Raw genomic sequence first — 13,233 nt, forward strand, 5'->3', positions numbered from 1 at the left:
GAACAGGTTTGTTGCTCCAAGAATACTTACCCATTAGGGAAGATCAGAGAAAGCAAACCCATAGGTATAATGCATTACTCCTATAAAATGATCCTATTTCATTAAGATATTGTTTATTGACAAGTTAATTAAAGTTTTCAATCTCTAATTAGTTGTGCCTTACATGAAATGGACCAGTTTCTTGGACACCATAACCAACCAGTCTACATTTAATAAGATGTTCCGTCTACTACAGTGCTTGCTTAAAATATAGATACTTCCAATTCTATGTTCTATCTGAAACATCTCTCATTACAACATTTTTGCAAATCTGCAGGCAAAGTTAGAGAAATGCTTTTCTCAGGAAGTAAGCACAGGTAGATAGAAACAGGTGAGGTATGTAAGAACTGACCAACACCAACTGGATTTGATTGACAGTTACAGAACAGCTCTGCTGAAGAGCAGGATACATGATAGATGTTGCGGTAAGTATTTAAAGGGTTGCTCTTTGCTCCCAGCAGGTGTATGTGTGGCTCTACACCCATCCAAGAGCTCTGGAATCATGAATAAAGGACATACACATGCAACCTTTATGTTGCATCTGGCCTTAACTAGCTCAATTGCTGGGCACTTCCAAACCTCCCCGAGGCTGGCACACACGCCCCTCTGGGACTCCTGAGTTAACGCTTTCTAAATCGATATTTTATCTCTGTTGCTTTGTTTCCTTCTGGGCAGTCTCCCATGGGACCGCTTTCCCTTTGCACCTACATTTCAGCTGTTCACCCTCTGCTCCTTCACAGTATGGTCTGTCCTACACTGGCAGACCCCCTGTTTTCCCTCTCCTGTTTTCTTGCTGGGGGATCCTAAAAGTCCTGCTTCTGTCCTCCTGCCCAGCCATTGGCCGTTGGTTCTTTTTTGACCAGTCAAAAAACCAACTGTTGGCAGGGACCTGCAGTGGATGTGCGAATTCCCAAAGGACAAATCAAATCCCCAACATATATATGTAAATGACCATAGAATGGTTATCAATACAGACTAGATACTGCCTTAAAATAAATCTTAACAAATTAAAAAGAATTCAAATCATGAAGTATATTCTCTGACCACATGGGAAATAGACTGGAAATCAATGAAACAAGAAAATGTCCAAACTCTTGGAAATTAAGCCACATTCTAAAGAGGCCAAAGAGAACATTTCAAGGAAGATTAGAAATATGTTACATATAAAATCTTCTGAAATTCATCGAATGTAGTGCTCAGAATAAAATTTGTGATAATAAAGACTTAGAATAAAACATTCTAAGTCAATATCCAGGTTTCTACATAAGAAACCAGAAAACAAACTAAATGGAAAACAAGCAAAATGAAGCAGACAAAAAGTAATAGCAGAATAATAGTAAATTTCCTCCTGGGACCCATGTTCTTTTTAGCACCAGGTCCTCTCTGGCACATGTTACCACGGCAACATTGGAAACAGAAATACTGGATAAATCAATAAAACAAAGTATACTAGAGAAGTCAATTAAGACTGATAACACTTTACCAAAACTGACCAGAAAGAGAAAGATTACAAAAATTACTAATTCAAGATTAATTCATGAAGATTCAGCAGACAAGCACAATAAAAGGATATCATAGTGGGATCTACTCAAGAACCCTTGGATTTTTGTAACTTAACAAAACTTTTTCATGAGTTGTTATAAAAACATTAAAAGATTGTTACATATATTTTAAGTAATAAACTTGAGAGACGTATGCCATATTCTCAGCAGTTACATTGGTTTGCTAAAGAGAGACAGAGAATGTCATGCATATTTACAATTACTGGGCTATCTAGAAGGACGCCTCAGCAGGAAAAGACACCTGTTGCCAAGCTTAATGACCTGAGTTTGACAACTGAGATCCACAAGTGGTTTTGTTGCATCCACTATCACGTGGTAATATGTGCCAGAGAGGACCTATTGCTGACAAGGACATGGGCCCTAGGAGGAAGCTTGCTATTATTCTGCTGAGTGGTCATAGCAGTACAACTACTCCTGATAACATATTGCTACACTCATAGATCCTTATACTGTTCAATCCTTATCAGAGAAGCTTCTTCCATTAGATGCTAAATAGCACAGAAACCCACAACTGGACAATATGCAGAGATTGAGAGACTTTGTAATACTCATTCTTTAATGGCATGTCTGTATCATACTCTCAGTGCTAAAAAAATCTATGTAGAAGAAGGACAGAAAGAGTTAAAAGGTAGTAGGTGACTTCCAGGAACCAGCATTGTCCAGATACAACAGGGAAGATGTACATATTAACTCACAGAGACTGAGACAACACAAAGACAAAATCCCAACATGGAGTAGGAGAGTAGGCATGAAGCCCCACACCTAACTAAGGACCTATTGGTAATCAGCAGCTGCTGAAAGAGTGACATCGGTTTTCTTCAATAGATCAATGCCTAGTGCATGGACCACACTCCAGGGCAGACCCCACACCCAGGAGTAGTAGAATTCCATGTGTTGTGTTGTGTTGTGTTGTGTTGTGTTGTGTTGTGTCGTGGTGGTTGTTGCTATTGTGCTTTTGTTGTTGATGATGATGATGACGATGACAATGACAATGATGATGTTATGAAGAGAGAGAGAGTAAGAGAATATGGACTTCGGTGGGTATAGAGGAGGGAAAGGATATAGGAGGAATTGGGGGAGGGAAATAAAAATTATCAAAATATATTGTATGAAATTATCAAAGAATGAATAAAATTTTATTTGAAATACATTAAAAATATATAAGAAGAGGACATGAGGTTGAGAGGGAGAAGAGATGAGAAGGGTCTTGGAGGAATTAGAAGAGAAGAGTAAAGAAAAATTCAAAGAATTAAAATAAATATTTTATTAAATATTTTCTAGTGTAATAAAAAGCATATGCAGAAATTCTATACTTATCATCATACTGAGCTTTTTAAAAGACTTTTTAAAAGATGTTTTCTTCATGAGATGAAACAAGGATACCTTTTCTTACCCCTTTCTTTATTGAGGCAGGACTAGGAACTGATCTTAGGGACTCATGCATGTGTGGCAAGTGCAGTCTCATACATGGGCAGAGAGCAAGTCCCCTGAGCTACAGTCTCAGCCCTCTCCTTGCTCTTTCCACACATCCTTCCTGTAAGTTGGAAAGGAAAGGTAAGGAGGCAGACTCACTGCAGAGAAGTAACGAAGGCATGTTTGCCCAGAGGAAATTCAGGCTACATAAACTTTTAGAGTAAGTAAGGGATTTTAGTATGTTGTAGGGTAAAAGGTCAGCCCAAATTTTTAAATAGTCTAAATAAATAACTGTAAACTAAAATTTAAGACAATATTATTTTGTCATAATTCATATAATAATTTTAAGTCTAATAAAATGTATAAATTTTTATGCTAAAACCTTAAGAATGCTGACAAAGACCCATATTAATGGAGAGAAATACAGTACTTATGGAGTGGGGCAATAATTCTCAGTATGTAGAATTAACAATTCCAAGAACAAAACATAATTCCCTACAGATATAAATAAATCTGTGTCTGTTCTAAGTAATGCAAAGAAATTGGGCCTATCAAATCAATTTTGGAAAAAGGTTAAAGAAACCTCTCCATCTGTTTTTCAGGTACCATAATACAGTCAGGATTGAGATGGTGGGGCTGGGAAGAACTTAGTTAGATGCTGACAGCAAGGCCAGTCACAGAGCCATGTCCATGCGGCTTCTGTCCAGGCACTTGTGAAAGCTGGCAGGGACCTGTCAGTAAAGAATACTGGAACAATTGGATGCCGTATAAAGCATCCTCCACGGAAGCCTCACATCCTAAGTGATATGTAACTTTTATCACATAAAGATGGCCAAAAAGTTCCTGAACATTATGATAGTTCCTATTTATTGCAAACTTGACAGGATCTAAAGTGACTGAGAGACAAGCCTCTGGGTATGTCTATGAAAATGTAACTAGAATAGTTTAATTGGAGTAAGAGGACCCAGACAAAATACAGGCAGTACCCATGGGCTGGGGACCTGTACTAAATAAAAAGCAAGAGAGTTGAGCACAGGCATTGCTTTTCTCTGCTTCCCGACTGTGGAGGCAACAAACAGCTGCACAAATTTCTGCTGCCATGCCTTCCCACCTCCATGGACAGACACTCATCTGGGAGCCAAAATAAACCCTTTCTTCTTAAAGTTGATCTGTCAGGTTTTGATATAGCAAAATACACATATACACATAATACCAAATGCATGATCCGTTGAATCATAATGAGTTGATAAATTAGACTTCTTCAAAATAGTTAATTTTGTCCTATAAAGTGTCTTGGTAAGTGTAAAGATACTGTAGGTGGAAAATATGTACACTCTCATATCTGACACAGATCTCAGAGTAATGGCAGTGATGTTAGACATACACTTGTTTTAGGGTCTCTGTGGCTATAAAGCAGCAACATAACCACAGCAACGTTTAGTGGAGACTGGCTTTAGTCCATTACTGTCATGGGGGAAGCATGGCAGTGTGCAAGCACACATTCTGTTGGAGAAGGAGCTGAGGGTGCTCTATCTAGATGAGCAGGCAGCAAGAAGAGAGAGTGACACTTGGTATGGTGTGAGCTTCTGAAATCTCAAAGCCCATCCCCTGTGACACACTTCCTCTAACAAGGCCACACCTCCAACAACACTACTCCCTAGAAATCTATGATTCCTGTTTTCATTGAAACTACCACAGTACTTCATAAAAATAATATATTCTGCTAGACAAGCATATGAAAAAGGCATTGAACTTCATTAGCCATCAGGAAGCTACAAATAAAAGCCACGAAGAGGAGGTACAACTACTTTAAAAAATTGTCACCTATGCCCAATGCTAAGAATTTGGAGCAGCAGACACTCACACACATTGTTCATAGGAACACTAATTGATACAGCATTTTAGACAATAGTTTGATTACAGAATTAAACGTGCAGTTATAATGTGATCAAGTAGTCTCATGCCTAAGAATGAACCATAAAGGAAAAAATTGAAAACTTACATCCATAGATAAACCTATACATATAATTATTTTCAGAAACTCCTTTAATTTCTAAAAATAAAAAAATCCAAAATGAGCTTTATATAGTACAGGCACAGAATGGAATTCCCTCAGCAATAAAAGAGAATGAATATTTCTACATGCAACAACTTGGGTAAATCTCCAAGGCATTATACTAAAATGCCAGCCTTAAAAGGTTGCAAACACAATCCTATAGAAGGTAGTCATGGAAACACAAAAACATAGTGACAAAGAAGTGTGATAGCAGAAGAGGGTGGCAGCAAGGGATAGCATGCGTAGAGTTAAAGAGACTGGGCAGGGAGCAGGGAGAGAGCTTCTCTGTGTCCAATTGTGGTGGTGACACTAGTGATTAAGGGAAGCACTACATTCATTATAATTCATGGAATGGACACAAATAAACCTTGCGTTAAAAAGTAAACCCCTCAATCTCTTGGTAGACTCTTGTCTTAGTAAAAGAAACCAAAACAACACTGATCTCTTTATAAACAGTATTTCAAGACTCTCCACAAGGTCTTTCATGAGGAAGCCAAGACTCCTCATTCTATTTCTGGAATCTACCTATGAGTCTTCATGCTGAGGCAGGCAGAATCTCTAGAGCATACTAAACATGCAAGATTCTGTGTGCAGTGGCACACATCTGTAGTATCACAGGGATGACTGCCGTGAGTATGAGGCTGAAGTGGGCTATATAACAAGACACTGTCTCAGAAAAGCAAAAGGAAGAAGGTGAGCAGCAAAACAAGGAGTGTTCCTGAAAGTGTCCTGAACTAACCGTGACAAAGCTTAATGCGCTTATCTGGGACATGTCCTGTGGGAAGAGGTGTATTTATTATTGGGGTCACAATTTCTGTGTCTTGAACTATATAAATGCATAATCCTTAAAATGAGTATTTCCCAGCATGGGAGTAGAGTCTGCACCACACAGGGAATTAGAGGCCACCCTAGGCTACAGGAAATCCTATCTCAAACAATAAAATAAAAATGGTTCTTTTTATTGATCAGGAAATAAAACATAGCAACTTCAGCTTTGAAAATTACAATTTTTGCAGAGATGCCATTTCATTTTTGTTCTTTTTTGTCCACTTCAATTACTTGAAATAGAATTATATCACTTTCTCCCCTCTTTTCCATCCAGCCTCTTCCAGCTACTCTCCCTTGAACCCAGTCCATGCCCCCCTATATTAGTTCTTATGTATCTGTATATAACAAGGAAGCCAAAGGAAAGGAAGCTGACCCTTGTTCCTTGTACGATAAAGAAGGAAAGGGGGCTGCCTACTTGATCCTTCTTATACTCTGCCCAAAAAGTACACATGCCATTTTTAATCACTGCTTCTCAGTTTTCCTTCTCAGCTTGCAAGTTTAACGTTCAGAAGAGCAAAGAGGGGACAGGAAGGGTTGTGATGTGGAAGATGGGCATCAGGAACAGCTTCACGCTGGAGGCCACCTTCTGCGGATCTACTCTGGGTAAATGTCCTTAATGACCTCTTTCAGAACAGCACATCAAAGCTAGGCTTTGCTGTAAGACTAATGATATGGACAGTTCAATAGTGAGCATGTTCTTGCACGTACATTTGATCAGTCCTGTGAGCAGATAAGCTCCTCTTGTGTGTTATCTCATGTTACCATTTCCCCTTGTTTATAAAAGAATGTTCTGGGATGCACAACAAATAGTTGTTGCTGTTGTTGTTAAGATAATTCTTACAGATTTTTAAAGATAGGAATTCCTGATGATGTCAAGAAAAAGCAATACGATTTAAACATTTTTATTTGATTTGTTGATTGCAAAGCAGAAATAGACTGGGTATTTTGCCTTGTTTATTTCCTTGGTTGGTTGGTTGATTTACCTCATTGACTGTCAATTTATATTGAACCTTTATAGGAAGCCTTTAGTTCATGCAACTAAAAATGAAGCCATGCTTTGTGCTTTCTCATAAGAAATATCTTCATCATACTTAACTTGTACTAGTGAAGTCAGAATATTCTGTTTTATAATGATTTTAACCCTCTCAGAAGATGTTTCAAATCCAGGTTGTATGATGGTACCCACCTATAATTTCAGCATTCAAGAGACAAAGGCAGGCAGATCTGGAGTTCAAGACCAGCTTAGGCTACATAAAGGAACTGTTTCCATTTTGAAAAAGGAAAATACTGGAAACTCACATATGTAATTTCTACCTAAGCTTTTATTTGTTCTTTGTTTTTGTTTTGAGACATAGTCTCTCTACATTGCCCTGGCTGTCCTGGAACTCACTATGTAGACTAGACTGACCTCAAATTCAAAAATGGCTTCTGAATCTCCTTCTGTCTTCTGAGTCGCTGGCACTAAAGGCATATATCATTATTCCTATTGATTCCCTAGCTTTTCGTGTGACCTAAAACTGAGGTAACATCATTCGTGATAACAAAAAATATTGTCATGGGATTTTTCTGAGTAGTTATCATCACTGCTAGTAATTGGTAACCATAACTAAAACTGTCTTACTTGCTTTTCTTCTGCCTTGCAACACACACAGTGAATAAGCTTTGCCCCAGAAAGAAATGAGCAAAAGCATTAAGCTTAAATGACCTACTCCAGAGTAGGAAATCAAAAGAACAGAATGTGGAATCATACCCATGTTTTATTTATAGTGTCTCACAATTCAGACTTATCGTAAGAAGAAAAATTAGTAACTCATTCTCCAAGATGGGTCAATTTTTGATGTTTTAGGCAATAAGCGAGGCACACATTTCAGCACGAAAGACTTAGAGTTGATGGGATATCATTTTTGTGATTCTCTATTGGACTACTGTGATCCTGACCGGAGCAAAGTAAGTCAACTCAATTTGGATAAGTATCAAATTCAGGCTGTCACATGAAAAGTCTGTCTGCTGTCCTACAGCACATTTTCCCTTTTAATAGCCTAGTGGTTTAATGGGTTTGGGTATATGTAGTAATCACCCCATTCTATTATTATTAATACATCTAAACATTCAATTCATTTAATTAGAAAGTAATGTTCTTCTTATAATGAATTCATTTATAATTTTTCTTAGTATTATCAGTGCCTAAAGGAATTAGAAGAAATGGAAAAACATATGAACTTCGAAAGAGTCTTTGATGATTCAGACACTTCTCTAGTAGAAATTTCTTTGGATGTAGAGTCTAGGTAAGTCAAGGTCATTGAAGTAATCTGTTACATTGTTTTACTGAACTTTTATTATACACTTGAGTGTTACTGTCAGTTCCACACAGAAAATTCTGACTCATATTAGGGGAAGTTTTCACAAGTGCATTATTTTGGTCAAATACATCAAGGCTTCATTTGATTATTCAATATAAGCACTGTCATATGTCATGTGTTTACTATGGCAAAAGACCCACTAAATTGTCTTGCATTGTCTCTATTTGTCATTTAGAGCATTTTATATCTACACAAAACTGATTAGACATTAATATATCCCTATTCCCTATACATCCAGAGCCTCTCCTCTTTGTTATCAACAGCCCAGGATGATACATATTTCACTGAATTTGATTAACACACAGTTGTTACCCAGTGTTCATAGTTCACATTAGCAGATACTCCAGTCAGAAAATAGTTCCAGGTGCTGGGGATTTGGACAAAGCAACATGTGTGTACTGTGTGTACTGACATGTGCCCTGCCATTATGATGAAGCAGGGTGTCTTCACTGTACTGACTCACGCCTCTGTTTATTCTTTCCCCCTTGACCACTGGCAACCACAGCTCTCTATCATTGTCTGCTTAGCTTTATCTTTTCCAGAGTGTCATCTGGCATGAATCGTATAGCATATAAGCTTTCAAACTGCCTTCTGTCACTTACTACATGCTTAGAAATTTCCTGTGTTCTTTCATGGTATAATGGCATATTTACTTTTTAGCTCTAAATAGTAAGCATTGTTTGAATATACCAGAATTATCCTCTCAACTGAAGAATATCTTAGTTGCTGTTAAGTGACAGCACCATTCTGCAGGTTCTTCTGTGATATATTTCATCTCTTTTGAGTAAAATCAATGTGATTACCAATGTAAAAGTAGAGTTTTTTGTATTGTATTATTTTACTATGCATGCCCTTTATAGCAAGCCCAGTATCGCGTTAAAGGTTTCACATGTAAAATACCAAGAGTCATATTGCCTGGGACCATATGGTGAAGCACTCAAGTCACACAGAAGGGGCTTCTTCACTCAGAGCTGCTTAGGGTTTTGCTTGGTTTGAGTTTATTTGTTCCCTCTAACATGTAGTATACTGCTGTTTACAGTTAAATTTCAGATGTTAAGAACTCTTAAAAGAGACTTGCCCTCAATGAACTGTTAAATTGACAATGTATCTTGTTGATGACTGTTCTACAGTATAATATTGTATTATAGAACTCTAGAACTTACTCCTCCTTTTTTCTTTAATCTTTATTAACTTGGGTATTTCTTATTTACATTTCGATTGTTATTCCCTTTCCCGATTTCTGGGCCAACATCCCTTTCCCCTCCCCTTCCCTATGAGTGTTCCCCTCACCATCGTCCCCTCATGTCTATTATCTAGTAACTTGCATTTCTTTTGCTTCTGCTCTTAATAACCAACATCCTCTGATGCTATGAATTATACTTAATATAGATTGTGTACTGTTTGGGAAAATGTTGTATAAAACATGTTAGTGCTATTATCTTGTCAGGTCTATATTTGGGTTTTTGGATTGATTCCCAGTAATGGTATATCATTCATATTAGCCAGATTTGTTATCAAGTTACCTACTAGCATTATATTTTAGTTTTCTAAAGAATCTCCATACTATTTTTAATAGCAGCTACTACATCATTTTGAGTTTTGTATTTGCATTACAAATGTCCAATTTCATTCTTGTAAATGCAGATATACAGTTTCCTAGAACCATTTGTCCTTTCCTTATTGTGTACCACTATTGTGAGATTAATACTGATTGTTACATTGATTGGCTTGAGAGACATCTAAAAGATTAGTAAAGCACACCTCTGGGTATAACTGATAGGACATTTGAAGAGGATTAGATCGTGAGGGCTGTAACAGTTCATTCTATTGACAGATTCAAAACTTGGGGCTACTGGGAGATGAGGGAATTATAAAGGTAGGGTCCAGTTAAGTTGCTGGGACTATGACTTTGAAGGGTTTGTCTTTATCTTTGCCCTAGACCTTGCTCATTATTCTTCTTCTAGACAGAGAAGGACAAGAGATTATTAGGACAGAAATATTAAAACATAATTTAATTAGGTAGGCTGAGGATGACTTATTGTAGACCTTGAGTGGCTCGTTTGTCTGAGAAATTGCTACATATATTTAGAATGCCACAATTAGGCAGAAAGTTAACTATTGTCTAATACTGACTTGATGTTTCAAATAAAAATAGCAACGATATTAATACTAATTAATACAGCCTTGTCTTGAAAAGAACCTTAATTTTATGACATTGTCAAGAGGGAAGTTTATACTGAGAATTTTAATTGCTTTATGAGAATACCATTTTCTGTTTAATATACATTCTTCCAAAAGTAAATAATAGTACATTAAAAATAGTACTATTTTTATATATTTTTCTATTGTTAAGTTATGTAGTAACCATTAGATCTCACATAATCTAATAGAATCTTTCTCGTGGCTTCAGAACCATGTGTGAATGGTGATACAATTTTTGTCCAGTCTGTCAGTCACAAGTGCTAAATGCTCTCCATTGAATCTTCTGTTAGATCTTATTGTTAGAGTTCTTTTTCTTCCTGTATTTTCACCTATAGATACTAGTGTACTCTTGCTTTCTTAAGCACAGACTACAACTATGCCTTCTACATTCTAAGTTCCCCAAATATTTGGAAGCTTTCTTCTGAACCATTTTGAATTCTCAAGTAAAAGCATGTGGTAGTTTTCATGTTCCTCTTTTTAAAAGACAGCAAGTGTGCATATGTAGGACAGAGACTAGTACTGCATTCAGGAGTGAGGTCCCTTCATGCTGTGTCATGTATTATGCAGTTTCCAAAAGGAAAGCTACCAACCAGATAATCCCACACTCCACAGACTCTTCTGGATACGCACACTAGGTACTATCTCAGTTTCTCACAGAGAGCCACGGTGTTTAAAAAGCAGTTCTAGTTGGGCATGGTGGTACATGCCTACAGTTCATGACTTGGGAGCCAAAGCAGGAGGATTATAAATTTCAAGCCAGTCTGGACTACATACTGATACTCTGTCTCAAAACAACAAGAGCCATTTTATACTCTATTAGCACATTAGCATACTCTATTTGTATAGTGTTTTATGGTGCTAGATAATAGAAGAGATTTCTTTGTACATTAAAATACTTAATCTTACTTCTCTTATGCTGGTTTAGAATTGCCATTAAAAATATAGATCGTTTTAATATCCCATCAATAATGATAGATGTTGAAACTGTGAAATATGCAGAAATAAGGAAAATTTGTATACACTGATAGTCTAATAAGAATCAAAGCACACAAAAGTTTTATATAGGTACAATAATACATTTTATATGGAATAAGGATATAAAATGTACAGTTGTTCATGTTTTAAGAACTAAAACAATGAAAGGATAAGTTTTAAAACTAATAAAGGAAAAAATAATTTAATATGCATCATTAGGAAACTGCAAACTAAAACAATGAAACACCACAACAAACATTTTTAGAATTTCTTAAAATCCAAAATACTGACAATATTAAATGCTAGTAAAAATGTGGGGACATAGGGCCTCTCTTTCAGGTGGGGCTATTTTGTGTGACTCTTCTGGGGAGATGTGAATAAAGTTCAAGCCATGCTAGAGAGGGCACCAATATAGACCAAGGGGTAATCTGACTTATTTAGCTGGTGAGCCTGGGAACATGTGTTGGAATTATTAACAGAAGTGTAAGTGCCCCAAAGGCTGCTTCAGCATCAAGGCCCTTCACAGCACAGGTGACAAGGCACCCACAGTGACCCCTGACCAGCTCTGCTGATGCCTCCCGAAGAAAGCCTCCTCCTTCCCAGAAGTAGAATACTAATCTGAAGTAGTCTTTTTGTGACTTTTGTAACTTTCTGAGTTTCCTGAGCCTTGTAAGTTTCATGACATCCCTGGGCCATGAAAATTTTCTTAGGTTCCTGAGTCTGACAAATCTCCTTCCAGGAGAAATGTTTTAATTCAGAGGACATAGCTTTATGGCACTACCCTTTGCCCTGGCTCTTACAGTCTTCCCATCCTCCCCTCTGTGCTGTCCTCTGAGCTGTGAATGGAATGCTATAGCATGGACTCATTATTCCTCAGTGATAATCACTTACTCCCAGCAACCCAACCATCTGTGAGTCCCCACTGTAACCAAGCACACTGAAAACCTGAAATCTCCCTCCAGGCCAGTAAGCAATGTACATGATCACACGTAGTTACAGCAGGTGAGCGGGTCCAGAAGATTTGATTGGCAGACAATGCTGTTGAGATGTAGAATATTTGCTAATTGTCACGTTTCCCATAAAGGCCATTATTAAGGTCTTCATTTTCATGCTGTTCCCTCCTGTGCTAAAGGTAGATCTGTCTTCTGTCACTTCATCTCGTTCTCTTTCACTTTCCCTTTTTCCTGCAAAATCATGACTAACATGAAAAATAGCATCCATGTGCCTTTTACTTAAAATTCCTCCCTTAGTTGGGCAAATTCTTTATGTACAGACACGTCAGTCTAGTTGCGTGTCTTATCATCTAGAGCAAAGGCCACACAACTGATGTCACACGCCACTTACAATCCTATTCCATATACTATACTTTGCTTATTTTTGAGATTAACAGAAAAAATTCCTGTAGATCTGAAAACTATGGGAGTGACTTTTCTATAAAACTATAGCTACACAATGCATTGTATCTAACATAGTAAAACATGCATTAGACAGAAATACAAAAACCACAAACTCACATTCTGCAACAATTGAGCAAAAATAAAATGCCTAAGGACCAACATGGCCAACTTGCAACTAAGCACCATTAACAAAAAAGAACAAATGGATGAGTGTTCAATCGCATCCACTAACGTCAACCTCAGGCACCAGGAATCAGCACTTTGTCACAGAGCGGTAACACATATAAACGTGCATGCCGTCAGAGGAGCATGAGCAGCACTACACGGAGCTGTGTCAGCTAGGCACTAACACACTCCACAGCACTGCTTCTCAGCCCGTGTGGGTCACATGTCAGATATCC

General features: G+C 37.5%; 1 protein-coding gene across 17 annotated transcripts in view; it reads left to right on the forward strand.

The window, feature by feature from the left end:
• The window catches only part of Agbl3 (AGBL carboxypeptidase 3), an 82,849-nt gene that overhangs the window by 27,547 nt on the left and 42,069 nt on the right, over positions 1–13,233 (forward strand). For 16 of the 17 annotated variants that reach the window (XR_010066130.1, XR_005503510.2, XR_010066132.1 and 13 more), the window contains 3 exons: positions 6,375–6,501; positions 7,745–7,845; positions 8,071–8,183. Coding sequence is in view for 12 of the 17 variants with exons in the window: in XM_017592971.3 (XP_017448460.1) it covers positions 6,375–6,501; positions 7,745–7,845; positions 8,071–8,183 (341 nt within the window). In the remaining 5 variants the exon portion in view is untranslated. Of the gene's footprint in view, positions 1–417; positions 5,932–6,374; positions 6,502–7,744; positions 7,846–8,070; positions 8,184–13,233 lie in introns of those variants that run through there. The other variant, XM_063286925.1, reaches the window with a different exon arrangement.

Source organism: Rattus norvegicus, chromosome 4, assembly GCF_036323735.1.
Source record: "Rattus norvegicus strain BN/NHsdMcwi chromosome 4, GRCr8, whole genome shotgun sequence".
NCBI lineage: Eukaryota > Metazoa > Chordata > Mammalia > Rodentia > Muridae > Rattus > Rattus norvegicus.